The 17,374-nt window shown below is 41.5% G+C and overlaps 1 protein-coding gene across 4 annotated transcripts in view; it reads left to right on the forward strand.

Annotated features, from left to right (window-relative positions):
• BCAS3 (BCAS3 microtubule associated cell migration factor) overlaps positions 1 to 17,374 on the forward strand; it is a 355,971-nt gene that overhangs the window by 232,818 nt on the left and 105,779 nt on the right. Inside the window, exon 23 of one of the 4 annotated variants that reach the window (XM_034068744.1) lies at positions 13,985 to 14,059. The exons of the other annotated variants lie outside the window; for them this stretch is intronic. Within the exon in view, the coding sequence (XP_033924635.1) occupies positions 13,985 to 14,010 (26 nt within the window). The 3' untranslated portion in view covers positions 14,011 to 14,059. Of the gene's footprint in view, positions 1 to 13,984; positions 14,060 to 17,374 lie in introns of those variants that run through there. 4 annotated transcript variants of the gene reach the window in all.

Below are 17,374 nucleotides of genomic sequence, written 5' to 3' on the forward strand. Positions count from 1 at the left end.
TGAAATGGGTTATTTAATGACAGTGTTGTAAGGAAATATATTTTAATACTATATCTCTTTAGTTTCCATACGTATATGGGATGGAAAAAGAAACAGAAAGAGAAGTAATCTTGAGTCCATCTCAGCCCCTGCAGTAGCAGCATGAGGACTGCCTGCCCGGAGCAGGACAGCATTCCCACTGTGGAGAAAACTGTTTCCTGCTTTGATTTTCTCTAAAATGTTAGTGTGAAAAGTTGAAGGTGACTGTTCTACAGCACATGTTCAGAAAAGTGGTTAAAAGGGAGTGAAGGTGGCAAATGGGTCTTGAGTTTGTCTGCAGGAACAGCAGCCCTGTGTTCCATGCGTGATGTGGAATATTGCTTGTGACTTCAGTCAGAGGGGGATCATTGCTTTTAAGAACAAGCCATAACTCAAGTTCTTCAGGGTATTTGATAATCTGCTGGGTTTCTTGGCTGGTGCTGTCCTTTAAGGAGGAAATATCACTGTATTTCAATTTCAGACTGTCATTTTCAGTCTGTTTTTATTGCAGGTGTTGTGATTAAAACCATGAAGCCTCACTAATAGACACACTGATTTAGTTTGTGATATTTTTATTCCTTTCAGGATTTCTTAGGGTTTTTTTTTTCCTCTAAACCTATTTTTAAAATGTTCTCTTGCAGTTTGGGTTTTATGTGACCTCCTGTCAAGAAAAGCTGAGTGGGCAAACCAGCACAAGGGCATAGTGTATCATGCCACATGTGCCTTGGCCGTATCTTGAATTAAATCCATAGTTCTGGTGATGTCCATCATCCCAGTAATTAAGAGAACACAAGGAATATGTTTGGCCTTATTTTTGGGTGGCAAAGAAAGTGACTGATAACAGCATCTTATAAAGTAGATGTCCACAAATCAAGAAGCCAGGTATGAGTCCTTATTGTAGCTGTGTTTCAGAGGTAATCCTGGATGAATCCTGCCTGATGGGAGAGACGTGCAGGAAGCAGAAAGGGAAAAATGTATACTTGCTTGTCCCTTGCTGTTGAAAACACAGCAGCCCTTGAAAGATCTGGCTGCAGACGTCAGTCAGCTCACCAATGCTCTCGGCATGCTTGTGGTTCGAGTATATGATATAAGTAGCGTAGAGTGGTTTTGTTGCTATGGGAAAAGTGCTAAAAAAGGCTGTATCTCTTGTAGAGCTCAGATCCTTTGGGTATTTAATGTACAATTTCTGCTAAGGACACTCAGAATTATACCTCTGATTCTAAATTGCTTAAATGTTGAAACATATGGTCTTGTGTGCTGTTCACTAGGAAACAACTGTCTATATCCAAGCTGCCAAATTCACATAAACTCAGACTGTGGAAGCAGGGAATCTGCAGCAGCTGAGCAGAACTTTGAAGGAATGGTTGTACTAAAAGGCAAACCTGACGTATAGAAAAATGCTTAATTAAACTAGTGCCCTATATCGGTAACAGATAATTAAATGTTAATAGCTGAGAAGTTTTTCAATTAAAAATGAACTGTTTGTGTCCTCTTGATTCCTTCTGGGGCCAGGTCCGTGGAGCTGTCATTTGTTGAGCTCTCTGCTACAGTAATCATTTTAATAAAATGCAATTATCTGCATAATTAATTTCTTTGACTGCTCTGCTGTGTCCTCCTTTTGCAGAGGCCAGAATGTCAAAGATCAAGTAGACTGGGGGAAATAAAAAATTCCCATTGTGAAAGGATATAAAAAAATACTTGGAATTTCAATGCATTGGCTTCTATTTATCTCAAATGTCAAGGGCAGTGTAAAATGTATTTTTAAAATGTGTTTTTGTATGGTTTGAGCCCATTCTTGGCGTAGTTGCGAATCTAGAGGGGCCATTGTTCTTTGAGAGAGTTTGAGGGGGTTTCTTTGTACAAAGTGACAAAAAGAAGACTTGGAGTACTGGGCTGCCATTGTTCCTGTGCGGCGCTGTAAAATTTGATTTGAAATTAGGACCTCAGGGCAAGCTCTTCAATAGCCAGTTTTTATTTTCTGCCAGCATTTTAATCACTCTTGGGCTTAAAGTGGATGACCAACATAATGCCCCTATGTTTAATAGAACAGTTCATATCTTGAAGGCCAGTTAACTGAATTCAGGGATCTGTCATCTGCCCAACATTAGTCTTTTCTGTTTCCTGTCTATTTATGAAGATAGCTCTCCATTCCAGCCAGCTCTCAAAGAAGAGCAACTCTTTCTTTCTTTCTTTCTTTTTCCTCCTCTGAATTTCTTCAATGTCCTAACATCTCTTTTAGTGACCTCTTAAAGGAGCCAAGCAGCGATGCTGCAGTGCAGACGTGCGGATGCAAGCGCTGGCTGGAGCATCAGATTGTGTTAATGCAACTGCTGAATTTCACCAGATGGGGCGAGGAGGAAGGGACAGATGGAAGAATCAGATTTTGTGGTGAAATGGGATGACAGGAAGGGAAAAGTGATATGTTGGCCTAAGCCTCATGCACCTCGTTGGGATGCTCCTTGCAGAGATGTGCAAGTAGGGAAATGAGGAAAATTGAGAAAGGAATACTGGAGGTTTTAAAGAGCTAATGCCCAAGTTGTGTTGTGCTTTAAGAGTTTCAGAACAGCAGTGTAACTGTGGAGTGTTTTAGTCAAACTGCAGGGGGTGTTTTATGTGTTTGGATTGTTTGAACACTCTGGATGCGTTCATGCTGTGTTCCAGGTAATTCGTGCCCCTGTTTGCTGGAGAGGTGTCAGGCTCGCAGCCTTCTGGCAGCTGCACAGCACGCACATGATGGAGCTCTGAACAGTCAAGGGTCTGTAGGAACCAGTGTTGTGGTCAGGTGTGCATTGATGTGCTCGTGCAGGAGAGGACAAAGTCAAAGATGTATTTCAGGTTTAAAGGCATTTTGTAAATATGAGTTAGCAAATATGAGGTTTTACTGGATCATAAAAGAGCTACTCTGGGAGCTGTCATTTTTCCAGCAACCTGAGGTCCTTGTACCCCACTAGCCTCCTGCCCCTCATCTGTGCCCTCACCACTATGGCAGCAGGTCCTGCAAAGGGAGAGTGGTTCTACTGCTTCTGTCCATGACTAGGGCATCGAATGGGAGTTTATAAGCAAAGGTGGCTTTCCAGAAGGCAGCAGCACGGTGCAAACTGCACTTCCCTGAAAAGGACGTAAGGATTGGAATGGACATTCATTCAATAGCTTCATATCTGAGCTTCATATCTGCCAGACAATGTTCCTAGTTTCTGTTGAGATAGCAGTTGTAAGGGCTAATTATGATGGTGGTGGTACATATGATTAGGGAAGGGACTTAAGCCACTAGGCTCCTTCATGCAGACTACTAATTGCTCATTAAATGGTGATGACTTCTGATTGAGTTTGAGCTGGTTGAAGCTGACACCAGTAACCTGAGGTAGAAAGGAAAATGTTTCATATCTCATTATTAATTGTGATACACATTACAATTAATTCCTAGCAAGTGTAAATTTGGTTTAAGCCTGTCAGAAATGAAACGCCTTCAGGCACAAATTATGATCATCAGAAATCGCCTCAGTAATAATCATCTGATGCCTTTGTTGTCTTTATTTGTATGCAGTCAACAGAATCTCGCTTGTGTTCAACACTTCCTTGTGCAGAGGCAGAAGAAAAGTGGCTCACCAGAGCTGGAGTACTGTAAGAGGTTAACATATTCGACATCATCAAGCACAGCTTTTCATTCACTTTCAAATGGAGCTGTGTGGGTGGCTGCACAATGTGGGAAACGCTTTTCATTGAAGAATCTGAATATTTTGTAAGGAAGTGAATAGTTGCAAATAATCTTTTCTGTAACACTGATATAAAGAACAAATGAGCTATTCTCAGGAAATACTGAAGCGTTATTGTCTTCCGTCATTGAACAGAGCTATACAGAAAAAAATATTCCAAACTTGACAGATTCATATCCTAATCTTTTGCTCCTTCATCAGGAGACTGTGTAGTTTGTATGGCTGGTATCAGCTGAAGCAGAAGGAGTTAAAGGAATACGTTTGCTTCAGCACTACATGAAAATAAACATTTTGGGGAATACAGCTCAATTTCTTAAATTATAACTGTCAGATAGAACTACAGTAGTCAACATGTGGCCATGGACTGGAAAAGTCCTCCAAAACACACAGCAGCTCGTGTGTGCTGTGGTGGAGCTGCTGCAAGGCACCTTCCTGCCCAAGGCTGTAATGGTTCTTCCTCACTCTGTGTCCAAGACGGCGTTGTGGGTTTATATTAAAACTTAGTATACCTGTTGTTTGAAGAGGGAGTTTTATTTTAGGAGGTAAAAAAAAGGCAACATAGAAGATGCCATATTAGAATGGTTGAATGAAACAAGAAATGTGTTGAGTTCATTTTAATAGTCCCTCATTTTCCTACCGTCACCTGCTGCAGATGTGGGTGAGATCTGTGTGAAAAACAAAACTAAAATAATTCAATATGATTACTACAGGAATTCGTGTGCCACTTTCTCATTAAAGTTTTGGGCCACAAGACAGAGCATAGACAAACCAGGAACTTTCTGGAGAGAGAGAAAGACAGAAGCAGGTTCTTGTCTGCATAGAGCAAGAGGCTCCTGTTGATAAGTGTGTTTGGAGCTACCAACAGCAGTGTCTTGGCCTATGGTGTGAACTGCAGCTCTGTGAAATGTGGCTGCTCAGGACACAGCAACACAATCAAATCCTAGATTCCCTTTGGAAGAGTGACAGGACTCACACAATGTGAGAATTAAATTGGCTTTCATTATTTTTCCAAGATCAAAGAGTTTTTTCTAACCCATTAAACATATTACTGTCTGCAGGGTTTCAAGGACAGGGCCAGGCTTCAGGAGTCCCCAAATCGTGATCCACAGCCCTGATTTCTTGTATTTTCATTGTGGTATTTAGCAGTGGTACAGCTCCATGTGCATGTCTATTCCCATATAGATAAAACTTGCACTTAAGTACGAAGGATCTCTGAGGCAAGCCTGAGTAGGTCAGCATTAGCCTTAACTAAACGTGATTAACTTTATCCATCTCCTGGTGTATTTCTTTGCAATCCACTCCAGTGCTTGATTTAATTTTCCTTTTATGTAAACTTAAAGATTTAGCTTCATTAGAATGATTGCAGGGATTCACTGCATATGGCCTGCTGCTTTCTTTATCCCTCCCGGGTTTTCCTACCAAACACTTCAATCTGGTGAAGTGGGGGGGGGGGGATTTCAGAGATCGCTGACAGTGGGGCATGAAAGAGCTATCATGAAGAAGTTGCTCTGAGAGGAAATCTAGGAGGAATCCTGCTTGGAAAAGTGAGCAGCAGGTTAGATCACATAAGGGGAGGAGAGAGGCTGGCCCCAGGACTCTGACCTTGATGCTGGGGCTGCTCCTGAGTCACTCAGGTCAGCAGATGCTCTACTGGGATCCAGACTAGGTGAGGTTTGTGCCTCTTTCCCTGAGCAAAATGTATTTTGGGTGATCAGTAGATTTTTTTTGTTTGGGGATTTTTTTATAATTAAAAATTAGCTGTAAAATTATTTTTGAGAGATTTTCTAAAAACCTGTATGTATACTTGTACAAAATTACCCTGTTTGCATGTCCACAGAAGCTACACGAACCTTCATTTGGTTCTACCTTTTAGAGCACGTTCAGAAACCAGCTGCAATTGTTTTCAAGTCTTAGGAGGTTAATATTGTATAGGCCATTTCAAGCACCATTTTAAACTCATTTTCTTATCAAAAAAAAAAAGACTTCTGGCTTTTTCCACAATCTTAGATCTATCATATCAAGAGTACTTTACTGGATATTTTATTGACCGTCTGCTTGCCCTATGCTAACCTGCCTGACATCCAAAGTTTCTCTCTCTCTGGAGATGTGATGTCAGTTCTCATTAAGCAGCTGAGCGTGAATTCTTCCTTCATATTTCCTGTGAACAAACTCCATCCCAGCAGGCAGACCCTGGGCCCTGCTGCATCATGGGGACATCCAGATCTGGAGCCAGGCGTCAGCGATGGGTGCGTTTAAGGTGGTCTAGGCATGGGTGTACTCTGCAGCACAAGTATTTTCCTTTAGGGGCTGTTCGTTTTAAGCTCTGCACTGGGCCTGACTCCCTCTTAATATTATGCCCATGGTTTTTGCTGTGCTATGTGGCATTTACTAATTAATTTTAATATGAAGTAGGTATAAATCTTTCATCATTCTTTAGCTGACATGGTTGAAGTAGTGGACAGTTGCATAATGTGCACTCCTTTGTGTGCAATGATTGTTTGGCAGACTAATTATGGTATCTCTTAGCAAGCATCCAGGGAAGGAGAAAAGATTTTATTCAAATCCATGAAATACTTTGGGCCACCTTTCATGATGTGTTGCTTTTAAATGCTGCATTAAATGCAGACCTTTGGAATCATTAGAAAATGTGTGTTCCTTCAAGAAATCAGAATTTACACCAAGAGCCTGCCATAAGGCAGCTCTTGAACAATATCTTTACCTGAGTTCTGCTATAGTTAAAAAGCTCTTGGAAATGAAACCAATTTGGAAGGATGGTCTACAGCTTTGTGTTTTGAGGTGTATGTTCGTTGTTGTGGTAAGAGCTGAGCAGAGTTGGTTCAAATGATATTGCTGTGAATCCACCGTACAACAGATCTGCATTCACAGAAATGTGTCTCTTACTCAAAATGTGGTAAGAAAGGGAGGAAATTGAATTTACTTACTGTGGTTATGGAGGTCTGCAGGGAAGTGGATCTATGGGGTGCAGTCCTTGGGCTCTGGGTCTTTAATGTCTTTCTCTTTTTCAAACTTGGTGTCAGATGTTGTAAGTTAATTTATTTTCCTATTAGTTTTTGCTAATGACACTAAAACCTTTTTTAAAAGCTTTCCTAATTAATGATCTCCTTGCTCACAAACAAAAGCTATATTGTCTTTGAGGAGTGCCTGAATATTTTAAGGCAAAGGGCTGTTGGTAGGTTTTATTGCCTCATGAATGTAGGGTCAGCAAACCTATTATTTGCCAGAGTTAATTTGTGCTGGGTTATTGACTGACTGGGTTGTTCAGGATATCTGACTCTTGTAAAAGTGACACGCATCTCAAATTGTAATTTTAGTCTTTGTGCTCTAGTTGCACAGTGCCACAATATTTAGCTAATGAAAGAAGAGAAACAGTTGTACAGAGGCAGGTATTTAACTTCAGGCTTGTGACACTAGGGGAAATAAGACAGTCATTACTCTTGATATTCCTTCTTTCTAACACTGAATGTTTTAACTTTCCTTTTGATAAGGAGGGGGAAAAAACAGCTTTCTACAGTCATAAAGACGTGTAAAAATGAGGAAGATACTTTGGGTTTGCAGAAGTGCCTGATTAGGCTTTTCAGATGGCTCTGGCTGAGTTCAGTGCTCCTCTACCAAGGTGAACTTAGGCCACTTGCAGCGAGCTCAGCAGCACTGAAATAATGTGGCTAACACCAACTCCCGGTAGGGAAGTTGAAGAGCATAGTTTTGTATATAACTCTTTGAACGTCACGGTGCAAACAGACGCCTTGCACTCTCCAAACTGGAAGCACAACATAGATAGTAAAACTAGCAGTTGGTTTTAAAAATTAGATAGGAAGCCATCCCTTCTGTGCTTACAATTCAGGGATGAATTGCAGTCCTGTAGAATCATTGCTGCTTCTGTGTTTCCAAGTATCCACTTGCATCACAAATCTGAGCCACATGTCTTTGTGGGGTAGAATGCTGGCTGCTCTAAAACATAGTCCTTTGCTATAAACCAGCCTTCAAACACGCAACAGCAAGCCAAGAAGTCTCTTGCTGTGTCATGCCTTCCAAACTTCAGTCGAGAAGCAGGTCCTAAGCAGAATCCAAATTTGCACCAGTCAGTCATGACCTGTACTGTGGGGCTTGGAAAATACCCAGTTGTTCTGCAGGGTGTACTGGGAAATGGGATGTTTCTGTGTAGGAAGTTCAAAGGGGTGGTGAGCATGATCGTGTTGTCCCCATGTTTTCCTGGTCATGTTTTTCACTATGCCCAAATATGTTACTGCTTAGGGTGAAAGTAATGCATTTCTCAAGATAACCTTTACCTTGTTCTAGGCTGATAGAAACAATTAAAAGTTATTCTAGAGTGTGCTGGATCTTCTGCAAATCCAGGGTACAAAAGTTTGTCTGTAGACAGCCCAGTCACTTCATAGTAAAAGATAGACAGATATTCTGAATCCAGGGCTCCTGAGCAGATGACAGTCTAATTCTTTGCTTCATTTTCAGTGAGGTCTGTCCTTTGGTCCTCTGCAGTGGATGTTATTACATAAGAAGGGACAAGCATCTGATAGTGGTTTAAGACATTGGGTCTAGGAGTTTCACTGACTGCCATAGCAGTTCTGAGGACAGTATCTAAGAAACTGAAGCATCCATGATTATTTAGCTGAGATGCACATGGTCTCTGTCATGATTGCTTTATAAATAATTATCCCATCTTTCCTAAATTATTTTAACTATTTTTTGTGGGTGTATAAGCCTTTTAAACTGGAAATCCAAAAGCTGGCTCTCTTTATTTTCTCATGAAATTGTAGCCAGAGCAGTAAATTCATAGTTAAGCGCTTACTCATGGGCTACTGTATTATAAATAACTCTTCACCTTGGCCCTGTTTCTCCAGCTATTATTCACTGTGAGTAGTACTCATGATCACAGAGTAGCAGAGAAGTAAACGATTCTGCTATCATTACTCACAGCTTTAGTACCCTGGCACATCAGGAGGTCTGTTTTCAAAGGAGGCACTGCTCTCCTGGAGGAGAAGTAACAAATGTTCTTGCCTGGTAGGAGTATATCTGCAAAAACTACCCCAAGGAATGGCTACTGAGTCAGTGCTCTCACAAATCAAAGCAAACTGGGGAGGGACTACAGGTGTACAGTTGGGATACTTGGAGTGGACATGCCTGAAAGTGTTGTTATGGTTTACCCTTCTAGAAGTGCAAAGCTGGCAGGGAGATTATGATCACTGATGGGAGAGCCATCACTTCATCCCTCCTGCTTTCTCCTTGCTATTACACTGCTTTGCTTTCAAAGTGTAAATTAACTTAAAGGTTCAAAGCTTTTGGGAAAGATTCCAGAGCGAAGGTCATCTTTTCTGGGTGGTTTACTGCCTGTCCTGTGTTTGCCCACATCTCCAGTGTTTACCAGCTGAGGGGGTTTATGAAATTTTGATGTAGGAATTAGGTTGTTGCTCATCTTGTACCTTCTTGCTCATATTATTGACAGTACCGCTGAACTGCTTGAGGCAGATAGTATCTCAGTGATCACTGTGCTGTTTCAGCTCTCCACTGCTGACAACATCAGAAGTGTTTTAACAGGGTTTTAATGGGCAGCCTCTGTAGCTCCTCGGAGGGTTGCAAATAGCTGCTGTGAAAAACCTTTTCTGCCGCTCTGAGCTGACATGCCCTCCTTTCCTCATCCAGCTGCTGCCTGTTCACATGGCTGCAGCACTGCTGACAAGTCCTTCTGATTTGGGCCGTGCACTGTGGGGACCATGCATGTTCCTGCATCTTTTGGGTAAGCTGTGAAGAGTAACAACATGGTTGTGAAACCACTGGGAAAAGCAGCATGAGGAGATGGGAACCCAAACTGTGTTCAGAAATCCCCTCTTCTCTGTTAGCTCTTTCAGAGGGTAATCGTACAAGTTACACTCACGTCCAATGCAGTGTTCTGTTCCTCACAACACTTCCAATGATATCCCAGAGCAAGAGTTAACACTTTTGAAGAAAACAACCTTTATTTTTTTCACAGAAAACTAACAAAAAGGGATTTAAAAAAATCACTATTTCTCAAGACAAAGCTTTGATTTGATAGCAGCAGTTTCTAGCTGACTGGTTGCCTTGCTCTGCTTGTTACCAGAAATGAGGCTCTGCTCTTGAGCACAGCTTTCTTTGGGCTATGTAAAAGCTTTCTCCTCCCTGTTTTGCTTAATATAGCTATAATGTGCCCTTTATCACACTTCAACTTGAGTAATCCCAGTTTAGAAATAGTGCATAATACCCATGGGAAAAAGCACTAGAAATGTACAGTATAGAAAACGTACAGATGAAGCTCAAAAGATCCACTGACATGTAAATTTAATTAAAAAATTAGGGTTTTCAATGGGGGTTTGTGTCTTCAGTTTCCTGCTTTCCAGGAGTTCTTCACAAAAAGTGTTTCTTTTTTGCATTCTTGGTGAAAAACCCACGGAGGGATGTTAGCATCCCCCAGAAAAGTAACTGTTCTGTGTCACAGAAACAAAAAAATACCCCAAATATGTAGACTTGAAATAAGGAAGAAAAATACTCACTTTCCTGTTCGATTTTGAAGCTCTTTTTTAACAAAAGTTAAACTTTCCACTAACCAGCATTGCATTAAAAAGCGTGTCCTGACTGCATGAATAAGCTTCCTTTTCACTGCATGTGCAACTTTAAGGTATTTCTGTAGAAGGCATGTGAGATTGGATATAATAGCTAAACTGGTGAGTGGGCAAGCAGAGGAAGAGCCAACAGCCAGGGGAAGAGGCAGGCTATAAATAGGGCTCATTACATAAAGCATCACTGTTCAAAGAGGATTCTGCCTTAAATAAGAGAATCCCAAAGTTTTCCTGAAAATCTTATGAATTGCTCCATCTACTGCATGTTTAAAGGAAGAAATCCCCAGCAACAAACCCCCACCTTCCCTGGCAGGGTTTCCTGGCCAGGAGTGTGCCATGCAGAGCAGCCTGGCGCAGTGAGGGTTACTGCAGGCAAACACAAATGTGCTAAATCCAGGGATTCTCCTCTGCCCTTGGTCCAGAATCCTGAGTCAAAAGTAAAACTTGAATTTCTTAGCTACTAAAAAATCTAAAGGTCTTTGAAACTTGCCAGGATTAAATGTTTTTCTGCGCTCTATTCTTCTATCTGCTCTTCTTTCAGCAAACCCAATCACAAGCTGAACTACTTAAGTGTCAGTGTATTATAAGAGCAACTTCTGCTTAATACCCATTATTTCAGTTTTTAATGCAGTAAAGGCAGTGGCTTTTGTGGTGCTTTCTTAAGACTAAAGCAACTGTTCAAAGGACCAAATCCTAAGCTTAAGGGAGAGAGAAAAACCCCTTGTTCGTGGAATTTCAGCCCCTTGGTAAATGGAGGAGCTGTTCAGAGCAGAGCTCTGACTTTCACACTTCTTTCTGCCTTCAAGCTTGTGGGTTCTGCTGTGAGTTGCAGCACTGAAAACCACTGTGGTTTTTGTTTCTCTAACTTCATTAATAAAAACAATTCATCAGTAGCTGATGCCTTTCAGAGTGGTTTTTCCCTGAGTCAGCTTACTGGGGAAGAGGTTCATTATAAATTGTAATTAGAAAAAGAAAAACAATAGGCAAAAAAAAAGCTTCTGATGTGGCAGACTTCTCTTAACATAATGTCTCAACCTAGTTTATTTGCAGAAACATGCAGCCAAAATGCTGTAATCTACTTTATATACATTGTTCAATGGATGAAATGGCAAAAAAACCCAAAAAGAGTTTCAAGTTCTCTATGAGCAAGAGCAGAACTTGCTTGGGGATTATCTGTTTTAAATTCCAGAAGTTACTATCAAAACAGGAATTTCTAAGATGTACTAACCTCATCTTTGGAATTACAGAATTAGCAGTATTTGTTTGACAGCACACTTGAAGTGGGAGAGCGTTATAATCAGCTCTATGTTCATGTGAGGTTTCCTATGCTGCATGCGTTACGTATCCATACAGCTTGTACCACCCCTGGGTTAGACCCATACGTATACCTGCTTGTTAATGACCTGCAGCAGTCATCTTCTAGGGCTTGGTGTACCTAGTGTGTTGCCAGCTTCGGAGCCATTAACAAGAGCTGAATGTGCTTATCCCTCTGCGCTTCACCTTCCCTTCCCACCTCCTGTCTTGCTTGAGCTGCAACAAGTGACTTGTCATGCAGCTGTGGTGTGCTTCCAGATGATGGTGACAGTGTGTGGTGTTCCTTTCTGTTGGGTTTGATCTTGGTTGAGGGAAGAAAAGGGAGCCCGTGCTGGTTTGGGCTTATTATTATGCATATTGTTTGTCACCTTTGTTGGTTCAGTTGATGCTTTGAAGTTAGTCTTGCATTAGTGTTGTGCCTCAGGCAAAATTGTTTACTGCTTCAGTGTTCATGTTATTTCACTTGCTTTTATGTTCACTTCTATTTCATAGCTTTGCTCTGCCAATTTGGATATAATTGTATGAAACTTGGCTTTAGGTTTTATCCTGTAACTTTTTCTTACAGGATCCATCCTTTACCATGAAGAAAGAGTTGTGTGAATAAAAGGCATTGGGCCAGCCTTGTTATTGCTGAGCTTCCCATTAACAGAAAGGGAATATTTTTATTCTGGTTTCCAAAGATGTAGGCAAGGTCAAAACCAATTAGAAATCAGAGCCACATTCATTCAAAAGGGTGAATCTGATGTAATTCTGCATCTTCATCTGGGTGTGTTATGTGATTTCAGTGAGTCTGTAATGATCTGCCTAACCGAGCAGTTTTGCACACAGCAAGAGCCATACAGGGAGATTTAAAGGATGACTGCATCACACTCCTACCCAGCTTTGCCCTTCTTCTCCGAGGTGGAAAGGCGGTGGGGGAGGCAGGGCAGAGGCCACCAACACAGCTGGCAGTGCTGTCTGAGGCTGAGCAGAAGATTGCAGTTTCCTATTGCTCTGTCAGAGTGAGCAGGATGCAGGTGTCAAACAAATACATTTTTATCCTGCATGTCTGGATTAAGGCAAGGTACTGCACAGCCAGTAAAGGGCACTTCCTTGCTTCAGGGTTGAAGAGTTCCCCCACACTAGACCCTGTGTGTAACTCTCTAGGTTAATTCCCCTAAAATAGTTTTCAAACGTGGCATGTGCTGCTTCAGCACATGAAGCAAGTGTAAGCTGCAAGGTGGTAATGAGAAAAACAACAGAAGAGGAAATCTCCCTGTGCTTCACTGCGAGGGCTTGTGTGTTACCTGTGAGATACATGTGCTGCCCTGAAGCATCTCCTGTATCTGCCCAGCAGCTCAGGGAGGCTGTAGGGTATGGAGCTGTCCTGGGCACAGCACCCGTCATCTGTAGTGCTGGGTGGCCAGCTGAAGGCCATGCTTGACAGAAGACAGCTGAGATGCTGGTTCATGCATTGTATTACCCATTTTTATTTATGGCCTTATTCTGAAGTGTTTAAAATATATGAACAGTGATGTATTTGAATCTTAAAGTCACTCCACTACTAACATGCCTTTGAGAGTTTTCATTACAGTGTGCTTAGGTAGGAACAAATTGGCCTTGTAGAAAAGTGTAGGGAAGTTGACATGTGGGATGCTTCTTCAGCAGGGTTTTGCAGCAGGAGGCAGTAGGGCTGGAGTGTGGCTGCATCCTGCCCCTCCATGGAGGTAACACTTCCCTTACCAGTTATTTAGCTTCCAACTAGAGCTAGTCCTGGGGCAGTCAGGTACAGAATATTGATGCTTGATTAATGATGCCTCTGGCTTTGACAGAGGGGAGGGTGTTCCTGCTCCTGCTCCAGCCGTCTCAGCAGGCTCCTGGGGAAGCCTTTGCCATTGCTGCCTGTCCTTCAGTGAGTAGAGATAGGGTGACTCATCCTGCAAGTGTTTGTAATCACATGCTGCAGAGGTTTTTAGGCAAATTTTGTTTAAGCAATTGTCAGATGAAAACTATCAAAGCTCAGCTTTGTTCCTATAAGTCTCGGAATATTCGTCATAGGTTAACAGGGATGAAAGCAGTCATGTGTAGCAAAGCCACACTGCTGGGCTCTTGTGCTCAGGAATTCAGAAGGAAATGAGTATCATCTCTCTTTCATTTACTTTCATTACTGTATCTTCCTTTATTTCCATGTGCTGAGGTCTGGCAGGCTTTTGAACTAGCCAGGTCATTTCTAAAATGCAGTATTTACCCTATGCCACATATTACAAGTCTGCATCCTCAGTGACAGAATTGATTCAGTTGGTGCTGCTGCACTTTTAATGTTACCTTTTATGTTCATGTTTGTTCCAACAGAGTGGCCACTAGCACAGACGACTTGAACTTGTATCACCCGCAAACTGACAACGCTGGAGCCACCAGTTTGTCATTATCCCTACTAGTGTATCTGATTTAATTTTGTGACAGTGGATTAATTCTTAAAATTGCAGTGCTTTTTGGTCGTTAATGGTCAGTAAATGATTCCGGGAGGGGGCGGGGGAATGGAATTCATCAGTTTTGTAGTCATTTTAATTCTTCTAGTTTTAAGTTGTTCTATAAATATGTCTTTATGGATGTAGTTTTACTAGCTTAAAAACATCTAATTGAAAACAGTTGCTTAAATCTCTTTGGATCAAGAAGGCAGTAATAAGCAAAGAGAGTATCTTATCCCTGCAATCCAGAAACGCTTAGTGACTGGTATACTCGGTGCATGTGTAATCAGCTTCTTGTTTCATCTAAAAACCTTAGCTCTCTTGGTGTGATTTAGTACCTCACCAGCAGCATGGTTTTCCTTGTCTCGAAGATTATCAACTAGTGAAACAAAATATAAACCAAAATGGCACAACATACAGAAATGGCTTTAAAAATACTGAATTAGTTTTTACTATCTTGGCATGTGTATAATGTGTTACCTGGAATAGCACCAGGCTGCCAAAGAAAAAAAGCATTAGATTTGCCTTCTTGTTAAGATTTTGTTGCACATCATGTGATGTTATTCTTATGACTTAATGTTTGTATCAGGCAGGACTGATCTCTGCTGTTTTGTAAGGTACCCAGCAGACGAACCCGTAGCTCTTAGGTGAGGTCAGCCTGTGCATTTACCTATTAATGCTGCTTGTGACTCCAAAACCGATGAGCTCCAAGGGATAAACACTTAGATATGCATACCTGTCCTTTCTGAAATAGCTATATTCTGAGGATTGGGTTTGGTTGAGGGGTTTGTTGCTGTGATTTGGGTTTGGTTCATTGTCTACTGTTTGTTTAATGTTGGAAATTCAGGTCCTTTCAAGCTTAGGAGATGTAATGACTGTAGACATCATGCATGATAGTGAAATACTCCAATTATTTGGAACACTCTGGGTTATGTTGGTAGTTCATTGAAACAAGACATTATTGATGACCACTCTGGTTGCTGGCCCTTTTTAAAAGGCTTACACCTGCATCCCTCTGGCTTCAAATCTGGTACCATTTTCCAGAGTGATCCTTAGAAAGCACTCTGAAAAACCTCAGATGTCTATAAATGATATGGGGTTCATTGCCAAGCCAGGAAGCAAGGAAAAGAAAGCCAGTCTGTGCTGGTGGAGATGGAATCAAAACCACAGATCTTTCTTCATGCAAGTGGGAAGTAACATAGGTTAACTTACATGGTCATCAGTGATCACTGCTTTGAAGACTTGGGTTCAGATGACCAGGACTGTTCCCATGCTCAGTTATAATGTCTCATTAGGAGTCATAAGTAATAGAGGTGATAATTTCATAAATCACAAGTACACATCAAAATGTGCCCTAGATTGCATGGATCTTATTCCTTACTGCCTAAACAGGCAAACTGTCTCATGGACTTTCATGGAGGAATACACCCCTCTGCAAGCTTTGTTATTTTCCTTTTTATTCATTTTATTTCTAAATGGCAAAGAATTTCATACAACTTTATTTATCCTAAGTACTAAGGAGATGTGGTAGGATCATGTCTTGCAGGCTGGGCAGGCTGCCTTCCCACAGTCTGAAGGAGCACACACTTGTGCAGCTAGAGCATCTTATTCTTTGTTCAGGGCTTGAAACGCAGTGAGAGTTCAACCCCTGAAATTCCTTTTCTGAGTCTTTTTGATAAGCAAGTAGCACTTCACACAAGCCCATTGTTAAAAATCACTTGCTGTTTGGTGCAGAAGAAATGCGTAAGTGTATTCTAAAAGCCATCCATTACCAAAAAATAATCAAACATCATTTTTTTCTTGTACATTTGTGTCATTCTGTGAATCAGAAACACTTTATGTACTAAGGGCAATGTGCTTTGCTTTTGGAATTCCTGAGTTTCACTAAAACCCTGGGGCATAGTTGGTTCAGGAGACCTGAGGTGACCTGTAAATAGGAGCTGCTGTGTCCCTTTGCTGCTTAGTAAGATCATTTTAGAGAGAAATTGAAATACAGTGTCCAGATACAATAGAACATTTTAATCCAGAGAGAAGAGCAGTATTTTTATATTAGCTGATCTATGGAAAGCACATTCAGACACTAATTATTTCTCACAGCTCTCCTCTGAGAGAAGGATGGGCAATGTCCTCTCTTTCAGATGGCATTCCCGAACCCTAAGAAACCCCTTGAGCAAGCAGGGCGAGAGCTGAAGAGTTCCTATATAGGCATTGGCAGGCACACAGCTTTGAATGCTGAGCTCTCTCTGCAGGCAGGAAAGGTGTAGGAGAAAGTAGGATCCTTTTTGCAGATTGTTTTGCTTTTGTTCGTATGCTGTCTCGGTTGTGACTTCAAATAAAGGCTTTAGTTTTTCTCCTAAATCCCAATGATTGACTGTCTATAAACATGCTGACAGTCTCAAAAATAATGATGGGAAATGTGCTCGCTCTGAGTGTGTGTGTTATGTCCAACAGAAAGAAGTTAGTGTTGTGTTTAAGCAGCTGGGCTACTGTCTTACCAGGGTTCCCTTCTTTGGTCTTCCCCGGCCTTCCTATGGGATCTCTTCCTTCAGTTTAAGGTAGCTTAAAATTAAGAATCCTTCTGGGCATTGTCCTAAAGTTGGATTAGTTTCTAAAATCTAAACGATTCCAACCTCTGCAGGAGAGCAAGTGTGGATCTCTTTCCTCTTCCTTTCTCTGTGGGTGCAGTAGGATTATAACCCTCCCCTGCCTCTGCATTGCAAGTCATGTCTGTCCAGAGCAGCAGAAGTGCAAGGGCTTATTTTATTGCACCACTTTTGATGATGCCTTTGGTTTTGGAACTGCAGAGGTAATGGCAAGAGCTTTATCCTTGGCACAAGTCAAGGTGCAGACTTAGAGTTGTGGGTCAGTTCTGATGGAAGAAAGATGGAACTGTTTTCCTACTGATGGGATGTCGAGCAGAGGGCTGCTGCTAGCTTGTGTTGATCATGTGAAATGCAGAGTGAAGTTCTTGCATCAGCTGGGGATTTTGTGGAATTTGCCTCCATTTGACAGGGTTTCCAGATGGAAAGGAGCAACTGTCTGTCTCTGTACAGTGCCATTTTCATTTACTTTAAGTGAGTTTGAGTTTGGGGCAGGGGGTCTGCTGCTTTGCTTTCACTGGCATGAAGACAGATGTTATTTCACCGGGCTATTGGAAGCTTTTTCTCATCCTGCAGTTCTGTTGTAGGTGCGCATCTTTTGAACAAAGACAAATTCCATTGGAAGTGTTATAAAGTTAGGTGCATTTTCAGTTATTTTAATGAATCCTTATTTT

The sequence above is a fragment of the Melopsittacus undulatus genome, chromosome 13, assembly GCF_012275295.1.
Source record: "Melopsittacus undulatus isolate bMelUnd1 chromosome 13, bMelUnd1.mat.Z, whole genome shotgun sequence".
Classification (NCBI taxonomy): domain Eukaryota; kingdom Metazoa; phylum Chordata; class Aves; order Psittaciformes; family Psittaculidae; genus Melopsittacus; species Melopsittacus undulatus.